Source organism: Rhinatrema bivittatum, chromosome 1 (genome assembly GCF_901001135.1).
Source record: "Rhinatrema bivittatum chromosome 1, aRhiBiv1.1, whole genome shotgun sequence".
In the NCBI taxonomy this organism is placed as follows: Eukaryota; Metazoa; Chordata; class Amphibia; order Gymnophiona; family Rhinatrematidae; genus Rhinatrema; species Rhinatrema bivittatum.
Genome location: NC_042615.1, coordinates 134,832,124 through 134,850,245, shown reverse-complemented (window position 1 = coordinate 134,850,245; position 18,122 = coordinate 134,832,124). Strand labels below are relative to the sequence as shown.

General features: G+C 43.4%; 1 protein-coding gene across 4 annotated transcripts in view; it reads right to left on the bottom strand.

The window, feature by feature from the left end:
* The window catches only part of DLC1 (DLC1 Rho GTPase activating protein), a 789,115-nt gene that overhangs the window by 13,005 nt on the left and 757,988 nt on the right, over nt 1-18,122 (bottom strand). For all 4 annotated transcript variants that reach the window (XM_029587197.1, XM_029587192.1, XM_029587194.1 and 1 more), the window contains 7 exons: nt 14,411-15,825; nt 13,626-13,802; nt 10,796-10,955; nt 10,485-10,683; nt 7,741-7,954; nt 5,815-5,929; nt 4,722-4,940 (listed from right to left, as the gene is read on the bottom strand). In XM_029587197.1, coding sequence (XP_029443057.1) covers nt 4,722-4,940; nt 5,815-5,929; nt 7,741-7,954; nt 10,485-10,683; nt 10,796-10,955; nt 13,626-13,802; nt 14,411-15,825 — 2,499 coding nt within the window. The remainder of the gene's footprint in view (nt 1-4,721; nt 4,941-5,814; nt 5,930-7,740; nt 7,955-10,484; nt 10,684-10,795; nt 10,956-13,625; nt 13,803-14,410; nt 15,826-18,122) is intronic.

Sequence of the window (18,122 nt, the reverse complement as noted above, 5' to 3'; positions counted from 1 at the left end):
CTTTAATCAAACCATCCTGCAAAAATTCCAGAATTAGTGGGATTTTGACCACCCAAAGGGGGACACAGAGATCCTTGCAGCAGGCCTCAAATACTCTCCAGACCTTCACATATGCTAAGGACGTAGAGAACCTCTGAGCACAGAGTAAGATGGCAATTACTGCCACAGAAGATCCTTGCTTCATCAAATGAACCCTCTCAAGGGCCAAACCGTAACACAGAATTGAGTCAAATCCTCAAGAAGGACCAGTCCCTGCTGTAGCAGGTCCCTGTGCAGTGGGAGGCACGAGGGGGGGGGGGGGGGGGTTTGTCTCCACATGTCCACATATTAGACACCTGGGCCAATTTGGAGCTACTAGTAGGACTAATCCCCTGTGGTGCTCGATTCTTTGAATGACTTTGCCCAGCAGGGGACATGGAGGGAAGGTGTATAGCAACTTTTCTTCTGGCCAGGTCTGAACGAGACAGTCTATCCCCAGGGACCACTGATCTCTTCTGCGACTGAAGGATTGGGGAACCTTCGCATTGTGAGATACGGCCAGCAGGTTGATGGACAGGATACCCCAACGATCTACTATCAGCTGAAAGGCTTTGGCCAACCATTCTCACTCTCCTGGATCCAGACTCTCCCTCCTTAGAAAGTCTGCTCTGACATTATCTTTTCCTGTGATGTGGGAGGCTGAGATCATCTGTAGATGTATTCCATAAGAAGATCCATCTCCTGTAACACTTGCTGGCTCTTGGTTCCATCCTGGCGGTTGATGTAGACTTGTCATTGTATTATTCAACATTACACAGAACGCTTGACCTTGGAGTCTGTGGCTGAATTGTAGACACACCAAACTTACTGTCTGGGCTTCCAGGTGGCTGATGTTCCAGAGCACCTCTTCCTCAGTCTGTTCCTGGGCCATCAGTTCCTGACAGTGAGCTACCCAGCCCTGGAGGCTCACATCTGTTGTGAGGACCAGCCAGTTCGGAGAGGACAACTGAGCCAAGAGCATACCCCCCCATTGGTAAGTGGAGGCGAATCGAATAGTAGAGACTGCAGGTTCCAACGTGACAGCAGTGAGCGTTGAAGTGCCGACAGCACTACCCTCCAGGGTTGCCACCATCAAACTGAAAACTTGGCGATAGCTCCACACCATTGAGCATATTATGCTCATCAGCTGATGCACTTGGGACATCAACTTCCTTATCCACATGGTCGGAAGGAAGACCTCACCCTGCTTGGTGTCGAACTGGACTCCCAGATATTCCATGGACTGGGAGGGCTTGAGACTGCTTTTGTCCAGGTTTATGACCCAACTTAGTTCCTGAAGCAAGGAGGTCACTTCCATGGACTTATAAGAACATAAGAAAATGCCATACTGGGTCAGACCAAGGGTCCATCAAGCCCAGCATCCTGTTTCCAACAGTGGCTAATCCAGGTCATAGGAACCTGGCAAGTACCCAAAAACTAAGTCTATTCCATGTAACCATTGCTAATGGCAGTGGCTATTCTCTAAGTGAACTTAATAGCAGGTAATGGACTTCTCCTCCAAGAACTTATCCAATCCTTTTTTAAACACAGCTATACTAACTGCACTGACCACATCCCCTGGTAACAAATTCCAGAGTTTAATTGTGCGCTGAGTAAAAAAGAACTTTCTCCGATTAGTTTTAAATGTGCCCCATGCTAACTTCATGGAGTGCCCCCTAGTCTTTCTACTATCCGAAAGAGTAAATAACCGATTCACATCTCCCCGTTCTAGACCTCTCATGATTTTAAACACCTCTATCATATCCCCCCTCAGTCGTCTCTTCTCCAAGCTGAAAAGTCCTAACCTCTTTAGTCTTTCCTCGTAGGGAAGCTGTTCCATTCCCCTTATCATTTTGGTAGCCCTTCTCTGTACCTTCTCCATCGCAATTATATCTTTTTTGAGATGCGGCGACCAGAACTGTACACAGTATTCAAGGTGCGGTCTCACCATGGAGCGATACAGAGGCATTATGACATTTTCCGTTTTATTCACCATTCCCTTTCTAATAATTCCCAACATTCTGTTTGCTTTTTTGACTGCCGCAGCACACTGAACTGACGATTTCAATGTGTTATTCACTATGACACCTAGATCTCTTTCTTGGGTTGTAGCACCTAATATGGAACCTAACATTGTGTAATTATAGCATGGGTTATTTTTCCCTATATGCATTACCTTGCACTTATCCACATTAAATTTCATCTGCCATTTGGATGCCCAAATTTCCAGCCTCACAAGGTCTTCCTGCAATTTATCACAATCTGCTTGTGATTTAACTACTCTGAACAATTTTGTGTCATCTGCAAATTTGATTATCTCACTCGGCGTATTTCTTTCCAGATCATTTATAAATATATTGAAAAGTAAGGGTCCCAATACAGATCCCTGAGGCACTCCACTGTCTACTCCCTTCCACTGAGAAAATTGCCCATTTAATCCTACTCTCTGTTTCCTGTCTTTTAGCCAGTTTGCAATCCACGAAAGGACATCGCCACCTATCCCATGACTTTTTACTTTTCTAAGAAGCCTCTCATGAGGAACTTTGTCAAACGCCTTCTGAAAATCCAAGTATACTATATCTACCGGTTCACCTTTATCCACATGTTTATTAACTCCTTCAAAAAAGTGAAGCAGATTTGTGAGGCAAGACTTGCCTTGGGTAAAGCCATGCTGACTTTGTTCCATTAAACCATGTCTTTCTATATGTTCTATGATTTTGATGTTTAGAACACTTTCCACTATTGGCCACTTGGCCCGGATCAACCAGTCATCCAAGTACAAGTGCACCAGGATTCCCTCTTTTTCAGTGCTGCCGCTACGACCACCATAATCTTGGAAAATGTTCTGGGGCGGTGGGGCTAGGCCAAAGGGCAGTGCCCAGAACGGATAATGGTGACTCAGTACCACAAAGCGTAGGAAATGCTGGTGTTCTTGAAGGCTTGGAATATGTAGGTAGGCCTCGGATAGGTCCAGTGAGGTTAAGAACTGATTGTACAGCCATTAGCCCATGGGGGGGCGCTCAACCCGCTCGGAAGCCCACTTTCCCTTACCCCAACTGGATCAGGAATGGTGTCAGTACCGCGGGCCAAGCTAGAAGATCGGAGGAAGTCTTACCAAAATCCCTCCAAATGTCTCTGAATCAGCAGGTATATATTTTTTTTTCCTTACCTGGGCTCAGCGCTTACCGGCTGAGTACAGAGATGGTCTCCGGCTGCGGGGGGAGAGGGCTTTGGCCATCACTGCTGTGCTCGGCTTCTTGCACCCACTGCTTTTCAGTTGCTTAAGCAGCAAAGTTCACATTGGTAACCAGCTACCGGATAAAGGTGTACCTCTGAGGGATCTTGGAAATCATCTCAGGAATTCTCAACTGGGGGAGGACCTTTAGGTATCACCGCAGGAGAGTGGGGCTCAATTTTTTCTCCAATTTAAATGCAGAATTTTTCCTTCCAAAAAGTACAGCAATCCCCATATGTCTACCATCTGCTGGAGATGGCGAAATACTGAAAGGCTGAGGTCACTGCAGGGGTGTAACTAGGGTGATGTCAGCTTTGAAATCTGACTCCCGTCTCCATCTGCTGGCAGGGAGCATAACCCATTGGTCCTGAGTCCATCTAGCTACATGCTAGGAAGTGACATTATCACAAAAAAAACAAAAAAAACCCGAACTAACATTTTGGATGCATGCAATCGAGATCTTGCACTCTGCTCTGTGTTCAGCTGAAATCCTGCTCATCATGGGATTTCAATGGCTTGCAACTTTAATTTAACAGCTAATTTATTTGTATACAGAACTTATAGTCCACCATATTACCAATCTTTTCATGGTGGATAACATATAAAGAGTGAAAAAGTCAGGAGAAACAAGATGATTCCTTAGAAAGATTAGGAAGCTTATTTTGGGTCTATATTAGATGCTGCTAGCTAGAGTACCTCAAGCACCAGCAGCAGGATCACCATAACTGTAAATAGGAGTTCAACTGAAGGCAAAGCAACTCAGAGAGACTCAGCAGAGAGGGAGTGAAGTGTGCACATAGCTTCCCCAAACTTTGTCCACCAAGGAAAAATCTGCAAAAACAGATACCTTGGTATGCTGGGCATTTTCACTCTGGATGTTTGCTAGTTTCATCAGTATGAGGCTCCATGCAAGAGGATTTGCCCCAATTGTGTGCACTCATTGCAAACTTTCTCAGCAAGTAAGGGCTGAGCTGAGGTGCTACCAACCCTTGATGGCATATTTAGGGTCTGTAGGGGAAAGAGCATTGCTATGTGAGCTCATTTCAAGTCACTGTCCTAATTCATGAAGAACTTTATAGGACCCAAAATGCAGTGTTTCTTGATTTTGCTTTCCAGTTAACTTTCAAATTTTGATTCTTTTCCCTTTCATACCAAGCAGAATACTGAGGATTGCATCAGGAAGTTTACCTTCCATCAATTTTTATCCCGTTTTGTGGTTTTCAACCTATGGGTTTTGGGATGAGACTCCACTGTCACTCTCTAAAATGACAGAGATCCCCAGATGACCAGAGAACTTTCTGGGGACATTTTACCTTTTCAAAGATCAGCAGTACACACGATAACCCCCAGTCATAAATCTTTCTCCTATACATATGGCAAAGACTGGAAATCAAAGTTACATTCTAAATACACAAAGTCGAGTGAGAAAGAATAAACTGTCCAAAATGGAAAAAATGTTAGTCTTTACCTTCTTGTAGGCTAGTTCTGCTGGCTCTGACGTGGAATAGCTGAGCCAGCCTCTAAACTTGTCTTTGGCCTCTTTAAGCAGGCTGTCAATGCACTGTTGAAGGTAAGCATTATAGTTTGAAGGCTCATCACTGTTCCTACGTCCAAGCTCTTCCAAACTAACTGGTCTCAGGTCTTGCTCCATGTAAGAATTCCGACATTTGCTCACTTCTTCAGGAATCTGGAAAATGTGGTGGGAACAGATGGATGAGCAAAAAAAAAAAACAAACCCCAACACACTTAATGCTAAACTCGTCTCAAGGCATCTTGCATGGGAAAATACCAGAATCAAAGATCCTTAGTGTATCAGGAAAAAGGCAATGAACAAGCTCTAGCATGTAAATTACTTAAGAGAATATCTTAGAGCTAAGAGTACAAAGCAAAATCTCACACACTCACAGCTAAGATATTAATGAAAGATTTATTACAGAGCTCCTGCTATGCTAGCAAGGGGTTATCGTATTGGGAGATTAGTCCCTCAATGAAAATAAGGTGGTTTTATTTTTTTCATTGTTTTCCAGTTTGTTGCAGAATATTGCGGTTACCATGACAAACAGTAGTATGAGTGTGCAATGTATTAGCGTCACTCCTCAGCTAAGGCCACTTAGAATAAAAGGAATTAAAATCTAGAAAGGTGCCAAAGAGCATCCATTAATTAGACACAGAAGGCATAGGGGATAACAAAAGATCAAACTAAGGCTGCAAGCCAAGGTAGTTTTTAAGCCTTGGGTCAAAAGTGGTTACAAATTTAATTATAAGCACTTTGTGAAAATTAAGACATTTGTGTAAGCTGCAATAATAATAGAAAGTAAAAATGGAGGACGACATCAAGCTAAAAATGCAGATATTTGCATTACTTTACAATTGCTGGACATGGAATGAAAGCTGTAAGCAGACTTAAAGTATTCCCACATTTATGCTGCATGAGGCCATTTCATTGCAAGACTTTTTAACAATGTAGAATAGTTCCTTTTTGATAAACACGAAAGGATCAATGTCTACAAAACAATAAAACTCCAGAACAAGAGAAACCATTTCACTGGGTGATGTCCCACCTGGAAGAGCTTCTTGCATTCAGCTATCATGTGGGCCAGACCCTGTGTGGCAGCCAGATTTTCATTCAAATCTTTCTGATCTGGTTTGCCCAAACTGTGTTTTCTTTGCATCACTCTACATGGAAAAAATAAGTTCCCAAAAAAAAAAAAAGACAGATAATAGGAACATGGCATAAGACAGCGTTTGAGATGTTAACATCACTAAAATTACAATTTAAAAAACCTCAAAACTTCTTAAACACACATATGCACATAGGGAAATAACTACAACCAACTTCAATGTGGCAGGAGAAAAATCTTTGCTTGCGGCCTGGTGCTTAGAATAGCTTCTCCTGAATTACAGAGGAGAGAGAGAACACTGGCACTGAGCCGCTCAGCAGTCTTACCCTTAGACTATATGCATGGCTTTTAAATTTAACTTCCTAAAACACAACTTAATCTACACATTTCTACAAGTGATCCCAAATATACCAAGATTTGAGACATGAAGGCCTCAGGCCCCCAACACCGGAAACACAAGTCACTGAATTTGCACCCTTCCCCCCCCACATCAGAACAAGAAGTCAGCAAATCTTGCCAGAGGAAGAAGAGGGAGTCAGACCAAGCAGGTGACAGGTCTCTCTCCCTTCAACTTCTATACTCTCCCATTCCACTATTCTATATCTGGGATTTTCTTGGACATGGGAAACTTTAAAAAAAAAAAAAAAAAAAGTAGTACATGAATACAGGACAGATTCTTCTGTTCTTGGAGCAAGATAGTCACCTTAAGTGTTATTTATATAAAGATACCAGCAAAGTTGGTGCTTGTACAAACATCATACTTCTCCAAGGGGTAGATTTTCAAAAAGGGCGCCCTCGCGTACTTTTGTAGGCGCATCAGGCGCGTATCTGCTAAAATCCTGGATCGGCGCGCGCAAGGCTACCGATTTCGTGTAGCCGGCGCGCGCCGAGCCGCGCAGCCTACCTCCATTCCCTCCGAGGCCGCTCCGAAATCGGAGCGGCCTCGGAGGGAATTCGCTAACGCCCTCCCCTCACCTTCCCCTCCCTTTCTCTACCTAACCCACCCCCCCGGCCCTGTCTAACCCCCCCCTACCTTTGTTGGGGGATTTACGCCTCCCAGAGGGAGAAGTAAATCCCCGCGCGCCAGCGGGCTGCTGGTGCGCCTAGACGCAACCCGGGGGCGGTTCCGGAGGGCGCAGCCACGCCCCAGGGCCCGCCCCCGAAATGCCGCGCCGCTCGGCCCCGCCCCCGACACGCCCCCCTCGGAAAACCCCGGGACTTACGCGAGTCCCGGGGCTCTGCGCGCGCCGGCAGGCCTATGTAAAATAGGCGCACCGACGCGCAAGCCCTGCTCGCGTAAATCCGGGCGGATTTACGCGAGCAGGGCTCTTAAAATCCGCCCCCAAGAGCGTAATGGCCGAGCAACTTGCTCCAAAGGGACAGAGGAATTAAATTATAAAATAGTCAATTTTTAATGTATTTTAGGTCCATTCATACCATGTTGAACCACCACTAGATTTCTAATACAAAAATGAAGAATTATTGCTGATTTTTCTGGACACAAGCATTTCAGCTTGCATCTCTTAAAAAGTCAGAGGCTGCTGAACTTTGTGATTGTTCCAAGAAGAGTCACAGTATGAAACTGCAGAGTACGTAATTAACATAACACACAGTGAACCTGGGCAGAACAGCAACAATACCTTTTAAATTATGATCACCTACTGATAAACAGGTGGCCAAATTAGCGTTTGTTCCTGCCACACGGAGGGATAAAGTAAATGGAGCTGGATACTATCATTTATTCAGCAAGGAGATTGATAATTAATTTAGCCTAGCTACTCCGCATCAACAAATCCCAGTTCCTCTCACTAGCAATTACTACATAAAGCATCATCATCTGAAATTAGTGTTGGAGATATTAAGTACCTAGGAGAAGAGTTCTCCCTCTTAAGGGTGTTCAGGTGGAAGAGGGATGGTGCTAAACATACAGCCAGGTTTGTTGGCGTCATCTGGTTTTCCTCCACTGCAGCAGCAACGTCACTCAGGAAATAAAGAAGGGTCTGTAGAACTTCCCGGTTGTCATCGGGCAGAAGCATAATAGCAGCTTTGATGGCCTGCAGACGTTGATCCTTTGGCACATCTGTAATACAGACCAGCTCAACAATTCACTAACATTATACTAGGTGTTCCCCACAAGATCAAATGTCATGCTTTGAGCTGCAAGTAAAACCTCAAAAGGTTTGTGTACCATTCCCCATGCAATAGTGAACTCTACTGCATCAGTGTCACCAGTATTATTGTAACTTGGTCTACAATAACCTGCTCAAGAATTCATAACAGCTCTCGGTCATAAAATGCAAGGCATTTCTGCTCATCTCCTTAAAAAGGAGTTGACCACAAAAATTCTGAAAATATGAACATGAATCACAATTCCTAACGCTCTGTCAAATTAAATTGCACATAGTGCACCTTGAAATTCATGGAGGAAAAGTTTTAAATTTTCAATGAAGGAAAATTTTAGAAATCAAGAAAACTGGAAATCAGTTTAATAAAATATGTATTTTCCCACTCCCTTTTTCCCTGCCAAGTGTATTTCTTGAAGAAAATCTTCCAAAAAAGGTCCATGTTGGAAAAACTCTGTCATTAAATGTAGCGCCATATGACAAACTGATTAAAACAGCTCCATAGTTACAGAGCAAAACAAACACTTTTGGGTTGGGAAAATTTGACTTGTGTTTTCTTAAAAACTGAAAAGATGGAAAAAAAAAAAATCATGACATAACCCAGACCAGCTCTGCTCCTCATACAAAAGTGCCAATGACTACAGACTAACGGTTGCCTGAAGTCGAAATCTTGCAGCTTTTGAACGTTAAATTACAACATAAGAAGGCAGAGTGCGCCACATGGAAAGCGTCGTCATTCTGCCGTAACTGCAAAGTAAGCGACTAACCACAGGTTCTATTCAGATTTGCAAGTTTTTCACTTTCCCTTGGCTTTGGCCTTCAGGCAGCCTGCCAAAAGGGGCTCAGCATCTGCCCTCAAAGCCAGCAGAGAGTTGGGTAGGGGGTGCCTGGGAGAAGTACGGTGCTGACTATACCACAAAGTATGTAGACACCAGAAGATAAGCCTGCCACCAAATTATGAGGATGTATTGATGTATTGTCTATGCTGACGTTTCGTTGATTATACCTGTAATGGGGTAATCTGCTGAGAAGTGCAGATCAGCTGAATACAAATAAATAAATATAGTAATAGAACCACGGAAGGGTCAATACGCCCATCACTGTGAACCCCTACAGCACAGTGGCAGAAGTGCAACCATCAGAGAAGACCACAGAGACAGGGAGGTTACTCTCCTATGTCACTCGACACCGCACACTTAAAACCTGCAAGCCTTTGTTTTTTTGTTAACTTTATGTTACAAAAGTAAATAACCTTATAGTAGCAACTCTCGTGAAATTCCAGAATAAATCTTACCTACTTTAAACAGACCTTGGTTAATTCTTTTGTATCCTTATTTATATTCTGCTTTTTGGCACTTTAAAGTAGGTTACATTCAGGTACTTGTAGGTATTTTCCTATCCCCAGAGGGCTAAGTTTGTACCTGAGGCAATGGAGGGCAAAGTGACTTGCCCAGAAGTCACAAGGAGCAGCTGTAGGATTTGAACCTTGGCTTCCCTGCTTTGTAGGCTGCTGCTCCAATCCCACTTGAGCTACTCTAGGGATTCAAAATAATTCAGTCTTTACCACAAAGAAACTATTACCAGTATGAATTCCTCCCACCCACCCCTAACAAGGCTCCAACAAACTTGCAATCTGAGTTTGTTTCCAGGAAGGTTAAGTGACTTGGACAGATTTCAGTAGATGGTGCAGAGAGGAAGCAGGTTTCTCAGTTCTCTACTTTAAGCATTAGGTAAGATTGCCTGATTTTTTTCTCTAACAACCTTGCCCTCGTGATGATTCAGTCAATTCCTTATGAACTTTACAATTACCACAAAAGATTCTTTAGGAGATTCTATTCAAAACAGTAGCTGAAATTATGAGACCACACCAAACGATCCTGATCCGGAATAAGAAGGAGGCTGAAGGAAACAAACTCTTTTGAAGTGAATTAATTCTCAAATAAATCAACAACTTTTAGGTTCTTATGTACATTTATGAATGCAGAAATAGGCAGGAAAAGCAGAAGTCCAGCACAGAGACCTGCTTCTACAGCCTCGAACTCAAGGTGGTCTTAGGAAGCCTCAGCTTTTGACACTCAAACCAGAAAAGATACCGTGAATGGCTGCAGTTAGGGACAACACTCTCTGGTCCCAAATGACAGCGACAGGAACGTGTTAAAAGTGGCAGCAAGTCAACCATGCAGTCAAATTCCATCCTACTCCTAAGTTTATGACAACCTCCGCCCGAGCTAAATATTTCAGGTATTAGAAATTGCAGCACTGCTTCAACCGAGGTGAGCGGGTTTCTAGGGAGGGCTCCAGTTTTAGAGTTCAGTGTGCCAGGCCCTTGTTTGGAGAACGAGGAGCTCTACACATTGAAAATCATTTTTTTTCCCCCATGAATTGAAAGAATGCACATGAACAGAGAAACCTCACAAAAGGTGTGTTTGTGCATACACATTCCTGGGAGATCGGAGCTTGACCCGACTGTCAGAGCCTGGAACTCACACTGGTAGATCTGAAGGAAAGTCTCGGAGAGTTTGTAGGTCATGAGTGGCTCTGGTAGATCTCTGAAATATTGCTTCAACATGTCTGCCACGTCGTACGCCGACTGCCCCTCGTAACTCACGCCATCCAAGCAGCTCTCATTCATCTGCCGCAGGGCCTGGATTCTAGACTTGACGCCAGACTTTCTGAACAGCCCAACCTGCAAAACCCAAGAGGGAGGAGGAAGACGTAAAACAGATCAACAGGCAAACACCACACAAAATGTTGCGATGAGAAAGTGCGATTGATTTGCTGGAAGGTAAAAAACGGACCTGATCTAGGCAGTGGCTGCGGAGGTAGCGCATGGCCTGCTGAATGCTCTGAGGGAGAGGCTGTCCTGTGCGCCGCACATTAACTGGCAGAGGAACGCCAAACACACTCCGGTCTTTATAATCGGGGACCTTTATCCTTTTCATAAACTTTGGCACAGCCCTGTTGAAACAAAACAAATATCCCATCCCCCACAAAAAAAAAAAAAAAAGATGAAGATGAGATATTTTACATTTCTTTCCTTACTGCTCATGAAACGCAGAAGTGAAATGTATCGCACGAAGAACTGGATTACCAAAACTAAAAAATCATGTTTACGAAAGCCAAGGTTTGGTTTTTTTTTTACATTCTCTAGAAGCCTTTATAAACAATTGGTTGCCATAAAAACAGAAGGTAAATACTTATTTGTCCCCTCTAAGAGTTTAATTATTAAAAAAAGGAGGTGGCTGAGTCTGTGCTGGCTACAAACTCAACATATGAAGCTAATTTACCAGCAGGAGGACAAAATCACCGACCAGAACAATGGAGGTCATGCTGGATTGCAGCAAAGTCAAACTAAATCCTGTTGTCGATGACCCTTAATGATGTGAATTCTTTAGTGCCCTCTCCCCCACCCCCCTAAGAACGACAGTCATGTGAACAATGAGGGTTTTGTGTGTCAACCTCGGCTTTACAAAGACCCTAAATAAAGCTGGGCCTACCAGCCAGCAGTATGTGTCACAGCGGGGAAACCCATGTAATACATTAAGAGATTGGCAGCTGAAAGCTTTGCTGGGAAGACAAGACAAGCAATTTAGCATCTGACTTCCTAGCTTGGGTTTGATCGGTAGGAGAAATTTAAAAAAAAAAAAAAATAAAGTAAATAAAATGGGAAAAATAAAATGAAAGGAATTATTTCAGGATTCACGCGTACCACAAACAGATCTGACCCATTTGTTGCAAGCTTGATGAACTCCTGTTTACCAAGTGAACGGAGCAGTCCTAAAAATAGAAAACAGGTGTGGGAAACTAGGATGATCTTTTCAAGTACTGAAATACTGCGTGTGGATGCTCCGCTTCAAAATATAAAAAGAAAAAAGGAGGCAAAAGCTGTTTATCTCTGATTATTCACTTTTGAATATTAAGGCTCAGAGTGGAGGCATGGATAATATGAGCTTTGTCAAAAACCCACCAGAGGAATGTGAAAAGAAACATTGCGATTCCCACTGGGAATCTGAAGCATGCCGAGTAAGTGGTCAACACTTCTCTCTGTCACATAGAACAGACATGTTCTGTGTTCAGCACAGGGCTCACATAATAACAGCCTTTGAGATGGAGGCACTTTGATGCTGGTGTGAAAGAGCGGCTAAGAGTTGTGTGGCTGGGCTGGCTGAAGAATCACATTTGGCATCTTTGACTAATCAGTTGCCAGCCTAGCTGGATGTGATGATGATCCATTACACCAATGTGACGGAAGGCAGCAAGCAGGAGAAACATTGGCGTTATACACTCACAGACCTCCAATCCAATGATGATGTACATTAAAGACCCCGAGCAGCTGTAAAGCGAGGCTGGTAATATACAAACAGGCCAGTGCATGGCTCAACACATGATTGGAGGCACATCCATAACCCCCCGATGCAAAAGTGGGGGTTAGGGTGTCCAAACCACGCATAGCCAATAGCGCTCATCACATGTAAAGTACATGTAAATGAGGCTGTTAGCTGATCCCTGCGATGCAAAAAAATTCCCACGCAGTCATTGTGCCCTTGGTATGCGGCAAATTTTATGCCAGCCTAGGGCTGGTGTAAAGGTCTGCCATGCCCAGAGGCGCATTGTAAAAACCCAAAATTCCTGCTTTCTGTGATCCCTCCTACTAGTATCACAATACTAAGTAGGAGGGAACACAGAAAGTGGAATCATTTAAAAAAAAAAAAAAAAAAAAAAAGTGTTTCTATATGCCCAAAATACACCCACAATATACAGGGTCCAGGCCGTGTATATTGCGGTTGTATATTGTGACTGTAGCGGGAGAAAACAGACGCTGGTATTAAGCGTCTGTTTCCTAACCCGCTGAGAACCACTTTTCCTGGGTGGCCCGATACTGAGGAGGCGCTAGGGACTCAATTTTCCCTAGCGCCTCCTTTTTACTTCAGCACCTAATTTCAATATAAAATCGGGTGCCCGGGAGAGATGGGTCGGCGCGCGTTGAGAGCGGGTGCTCATGATCCGAGTGCCCGTTTAACGTGCACCAATATTGCATCGGCCTGAGTGTGCATTTTGAAACCACCGTCAAAGGCGCAGCTAACACATCCTTGGAAAGCAGAAGGAGCTGTGCACATTTGGGAACAATGAACAGAAAGAAAACCCTCACATGAACTGCGTAAAACCAGACTCCGTGCACTAGTTACAGTTTCACAAGAATGTTTTGTGGTCTGGGCACCCATACTTTCCCTGCTTCCCAATAGCAGCCACTCTAGAAATAGAGATCACTTAATTAACCAGAGAACTAGCCACCTACAGTGCAAGAGGAATCCTAAATGGAAGAAACCTAGACCACTTTTCCTTAAAAAAAAAAAAAAAAAAAAAAAAAAAAAAAATAAAATCTTTCAACACATGGCTCTTCCCTTGAGATCTAGGCTGCCAAATTGAATTTTTTTTTTTTTTTTTTAAATAGGGTATGGACTTCCATCTAACGTACAGATGGGTAAGGTCATGAACATCTGGATTCTCATCGCTTCAAAAATAGTAAAACACCACAAATAAAAATTGTGTCACCTATGGAGCACTACAGTTTGGAACCAATGTCGTGTATTGTGCAAGGCAAGATGCAGGGTGAACAGCACTACTTACCAGCTGAAGCCATGCTTATTGGAAGGCGTATATTTCTCTAGTAAAGCTGTTAACTTCAAGAGTGAATATTTCTGCAGTAGATTGATCTGTGCTACCGACTGGCTGTTGATCTGCAGTGAAGCGGAGCTCAGGCTGGGCCGATGGGAGCTCTGAAAGCTGTGCCACCTCAACCTGTGCCTTTGGGGATGGCAAGAAACAGGAATACTTGCAAAATTAGGTGAGGGAAATTTTTACATCTAAAATGTTAGTTCTCAGAGAGGACAGCTTTCAAACAAATGCGTGCAGCGGCATACACATGCATATATGGCCACAAGCAGATCTACAAAAGTATTTATTGTACGATATACGTGTGTTTTATTAAACACACATCTCTCTACCCTGCAACATAGGTGCTTATGTAGGCTTATGAGCAAAAATACATGAAATGCATTGAAGCCATGTATATTAATGCATTGAATGTGTGACTTTTCCTACCTATTTTTAAAATACATACATACTTTAGGATCACAAGTACACAATAGTGTTACTAAATGTTGCTGCCACTTAGGGGCTACGGAAAAGGTCTTTAGTGAACTGGGCCCTTATTGTGTTAATTTAAAAGTGTTTTGTAAAATACCCCAAACTGGCCACTATGACAAAAAACCAGTTTTTAAAGAAAACTGCGTATTGAATTTTTTATGCTTTCTTGCAGTTGCATGAGAGCAGTATCTTTGATTTTGGCTGCAATCTAATGATTCAGCATCACATGTCCTCACAAAATGGACCTTAAGTTAATGTTAACTGACCCATTGGTTCGGGTTAATGATGCACCAACACCAGAGTCTCTTCTTTCCTGGATTCCGGAGGGCTCCTCAGTTTCATTCAATGAATTTCCTGTGCTGTCCAGATCACTAGGGGTCCTACGATCATTGTCAACATCAAGGTGCACATGCTTTGGGGAAGAAGGACATGGTGAGATAGAGTCCAGTGCTGAATCAGAATCCCCTTCATCAGAAAACTTCTCTGACCACTGGTTCACTATTCTTTGCATTCCTTTGACATGGTAAAGAATGTCATCCAGCTCTGGGAAGATGTCTTCATTCTCTAGGTCAGCCAAGTCACTGGCACTAGAATACAGTAGTGAGCCTGGCACATTATCATAAATGCTGAGGCGACTACCCTCAGAACTGCAAGAATTGCGCCTTCCATCAACATTGGTCTCCTTGGCACTATCAATACTGTTTTCCCTCCGGAGGCGGAGATGGTCATGCTCATGTCCATGAAAACTTCCTGTTCTCCAGTTCACGGAGGGGTTATTGTGCGGAGGGAAATTATCATTGGAAAGTGCTTTGGGAAACGTGCCAGGTTTGTGATCCTCGGGGATATAAAACACAGCCTCTTCCATTAGGTTTCTCCTGTTCCTAAAGTTCTGCTGCAAAACATTGCTGAATGTTGACTGGTTGAAAGGGTCAAAACCTTCCAAGTACATCCCAACTCTCTTCTGGTAGGCGCTGAGGCTCCGTGTTCTTGTGATGGGGCTGGGTGTGCTGACCGCACTGCTCGTCTCAGATTGACTGCTGCTACTGCTGGTCTGAGTGGAGTTTGAGACACTCCGTTTCCGGATTGTGGGAACATTTATGTGATTACCGTTGAGGGAAGAAATCTCCACGCAGTTGAGGTGCTTTAGCTTCTCCTCATTTACGCCCTCCTGCAGTATGGGTCCACTGATAAGAAGACCCAGTTTAGAAGGCCCTTTCTTTTTACTGTGAGAGCTTTTGATTTTCAGACCCTCCATTCTCTTCAGCAGGCTCTTTGTTTTTGACTTTGTACTTTTTTCACTTGCTTTGATGCTAAAGTTGAAGCTAGACGGTTCTTTTGGTGAGGGAAGGCTACTGGAGGAATCGTGAGGGATGCAGTTTCCTGAAGAGCACACGCTGATAACGGAGTTAGTCCTCGTGGTGCCAGCCTCACTGGGCGAGTGGGCTCCGTGGCTGCTGGCGCTGTGAATGGAGGCCAGTTCCTGACGCTCGCTGAGGTCCGTCAGCACGCTCTCATGGCTGACCGCGTTCAACAGGAGAGGGTCTTCTGAAGCTTCTGGCGTGAAGTCCTGATTCAGAGGGAAAGCATCAAACTCCTCAAGCCTGGACCACCTCTTGCTGTCTCTTTGGAAGGTCCACTTGCCACTTATAGCACAAGGTTCATCTTCATCAGAATCTTCACTCTACAATCCACAAAATAAACAAACAGAAAGAATAAACAATTCAAAAAGTGTTACTTTTTAGGCAGATAGCAAAGAAGATATAACAAGGTAAAATAAGATGGATTCCCATTTATAAAAATCTTCTGCCACTAAAAAAAAAGCACATTTCTAACAATATCATACCAACTTTGTGTTACAAAGTGTAATTTGTAGTTTATTTATCATAATACCATGAAAATTTCCCAGGACTAGTTCTTTCTAAAAGCAGAACAAACTTAAAAGACAACCGCAAGAGTTACAAAAAGTTGATGTTACACACTGTTCTTCAATCCAGAAGGGAGCCTCCCAATAAAACTAGTTTTATTGATCTTTCTCAGAGGCAGAATGCATGCTATTTTTATGGCTTGGTAAATTTATAGCAAGATGAAAATCATAGGGAGCAGATACACAAATTTTGCTTCTTTCCAAGTATATTCCAAATGTACTGAAAAAGTGCCCAATTTATTTTTTGCTTTCTGAATAACTAGCAAACTAATTATTTAAAATAAATAACTTTTCCCAACACTGGCTATAACATCTTTCATCCTTTCTGAAAAATTATCTACCCTGCCATTTTTTTTTTTACTATCTGAATGCTCCCTTCCTCAGAGCAAAAGTCATTCCTGCTGTACATGCCCACGGATTCTAAAATCCCTCCCAGACCCACTCACCGGGGACAAAAGTGGAACACACACACCATGTACTCCTGCCTCCCCAATTCAAAGGGGGGGGGGAGGGGGGACAGGGATGGGCAGCAGCGGGAGTATATAGTATACATTTCCTCCCTGGTGAACACATCCTCTCTACCCCACACTGGGGTAAAGAGGATGTGGGGTAGAAATAGGCCTCTCTCCTCCTCCAGCCATCTCTCCCTCCTCTTCTACCTTCCCATCTACATGCTCCCCCCCCCCCCCCCAAGCAGTCTAAATTATCATCCTAGGCTCCTGTGCTGCACTTACCTTCCCTCTTCCCCCAATCTGGGACCCAATCAGAAAAAGTATGCTTCCTGGAGCCCCAAAATGGGTTGAAGATGCTTCTGCCATCAACACCCATTCCCAGGCCTGCCAATCAAGAAAATACACTCGACCCAGGCATTTGGGTCAGTGCATTTGCAAAACCCTGTTCTGAAATACCCAGTGCTGCATTTTATGGGAAATGTTTTTAAAACTAGAGCCAAGATAGCACATAAACGTGAAATAAGACAGTCTTGAAAACAAGAAAGGGAAACAAAGGGGGATCCATATCTTGCAGCATTTTTCTATAAAATGCCCAGTATCCATAAGAACATAAGAAATGCCATACTGGGTCAGACCAAGGGTCTATCAAGCCCAGTATCCTGTTTCCAACAGTGGCCAATCCAAGTCACAAGTACGTGGCAAGTACCCAAACATTAGATAAATCACAAGCTACTATTGCTTATTAATTCCCATCATAGCAGTTTATGGATTTTTTTACTCTAGGAGCTTATCCAAACCTATTTTAAGCCCAGTTACACTAACTGCTGTAATCACATCCTCTATCAATGAATTCCAGAGCTTAACTATGCACTGAGTGCAAAAGAATTTTCTACGATTTGTTTTAAATGAGCTACTTGCTAACTTCAGGAGTGCACCCTGGTCCTTCTCTTATCTGAGACAGTAAATAATTTACATTAACTTGTTCAAGTCCTTTCATGATTTTGTAGATTTCTGTCATATCCCCCCTTAGTCGTCTCTTATCCAAACTGTACAGCCCTAACTTCTTTAGCCTTTCCTCACAGGGCAGCCGTTCCATGCCCCCTTATTTTGGTTGCTCGTTCTCTGCACTTTCTCCAGTGCAGCTATATCCTTTCTGAGAAGCGGTGACCAGAACTGCACACAGTATTCAAGGTGTGGTCTCACCATGGAGCGATAAAGAGGCATTATGACATCCTCTGTTTTATTTGCTATTCCCTTCCTAAAATTCTATTTTTTATTTTTTTTTTTTTTTTATTGCCACAGCACACTGAACCGATGATTTCAATGTGTTATCCACTATAACATCTTGATCTCTCTCCTGGGTGGTGGTAACTCCTAAGACAGAACTTAACATTGTGTAACCACAGCATGGGTTATTTTCCCTATATGCATCACTTTGCACTTCTCCACGTTAAATTTCATCTGCCATTTGGAAGCCCAACCTTCTGTTCTCGCAAGGTCCTTCTGCAATTCATCACAATCCGCTTGAGATTTAACTATTCTGCACATTACAAATTAGTCATGGTGGTGATCCTTTGAGGTCAGTGGAAATGCCTGGTATAC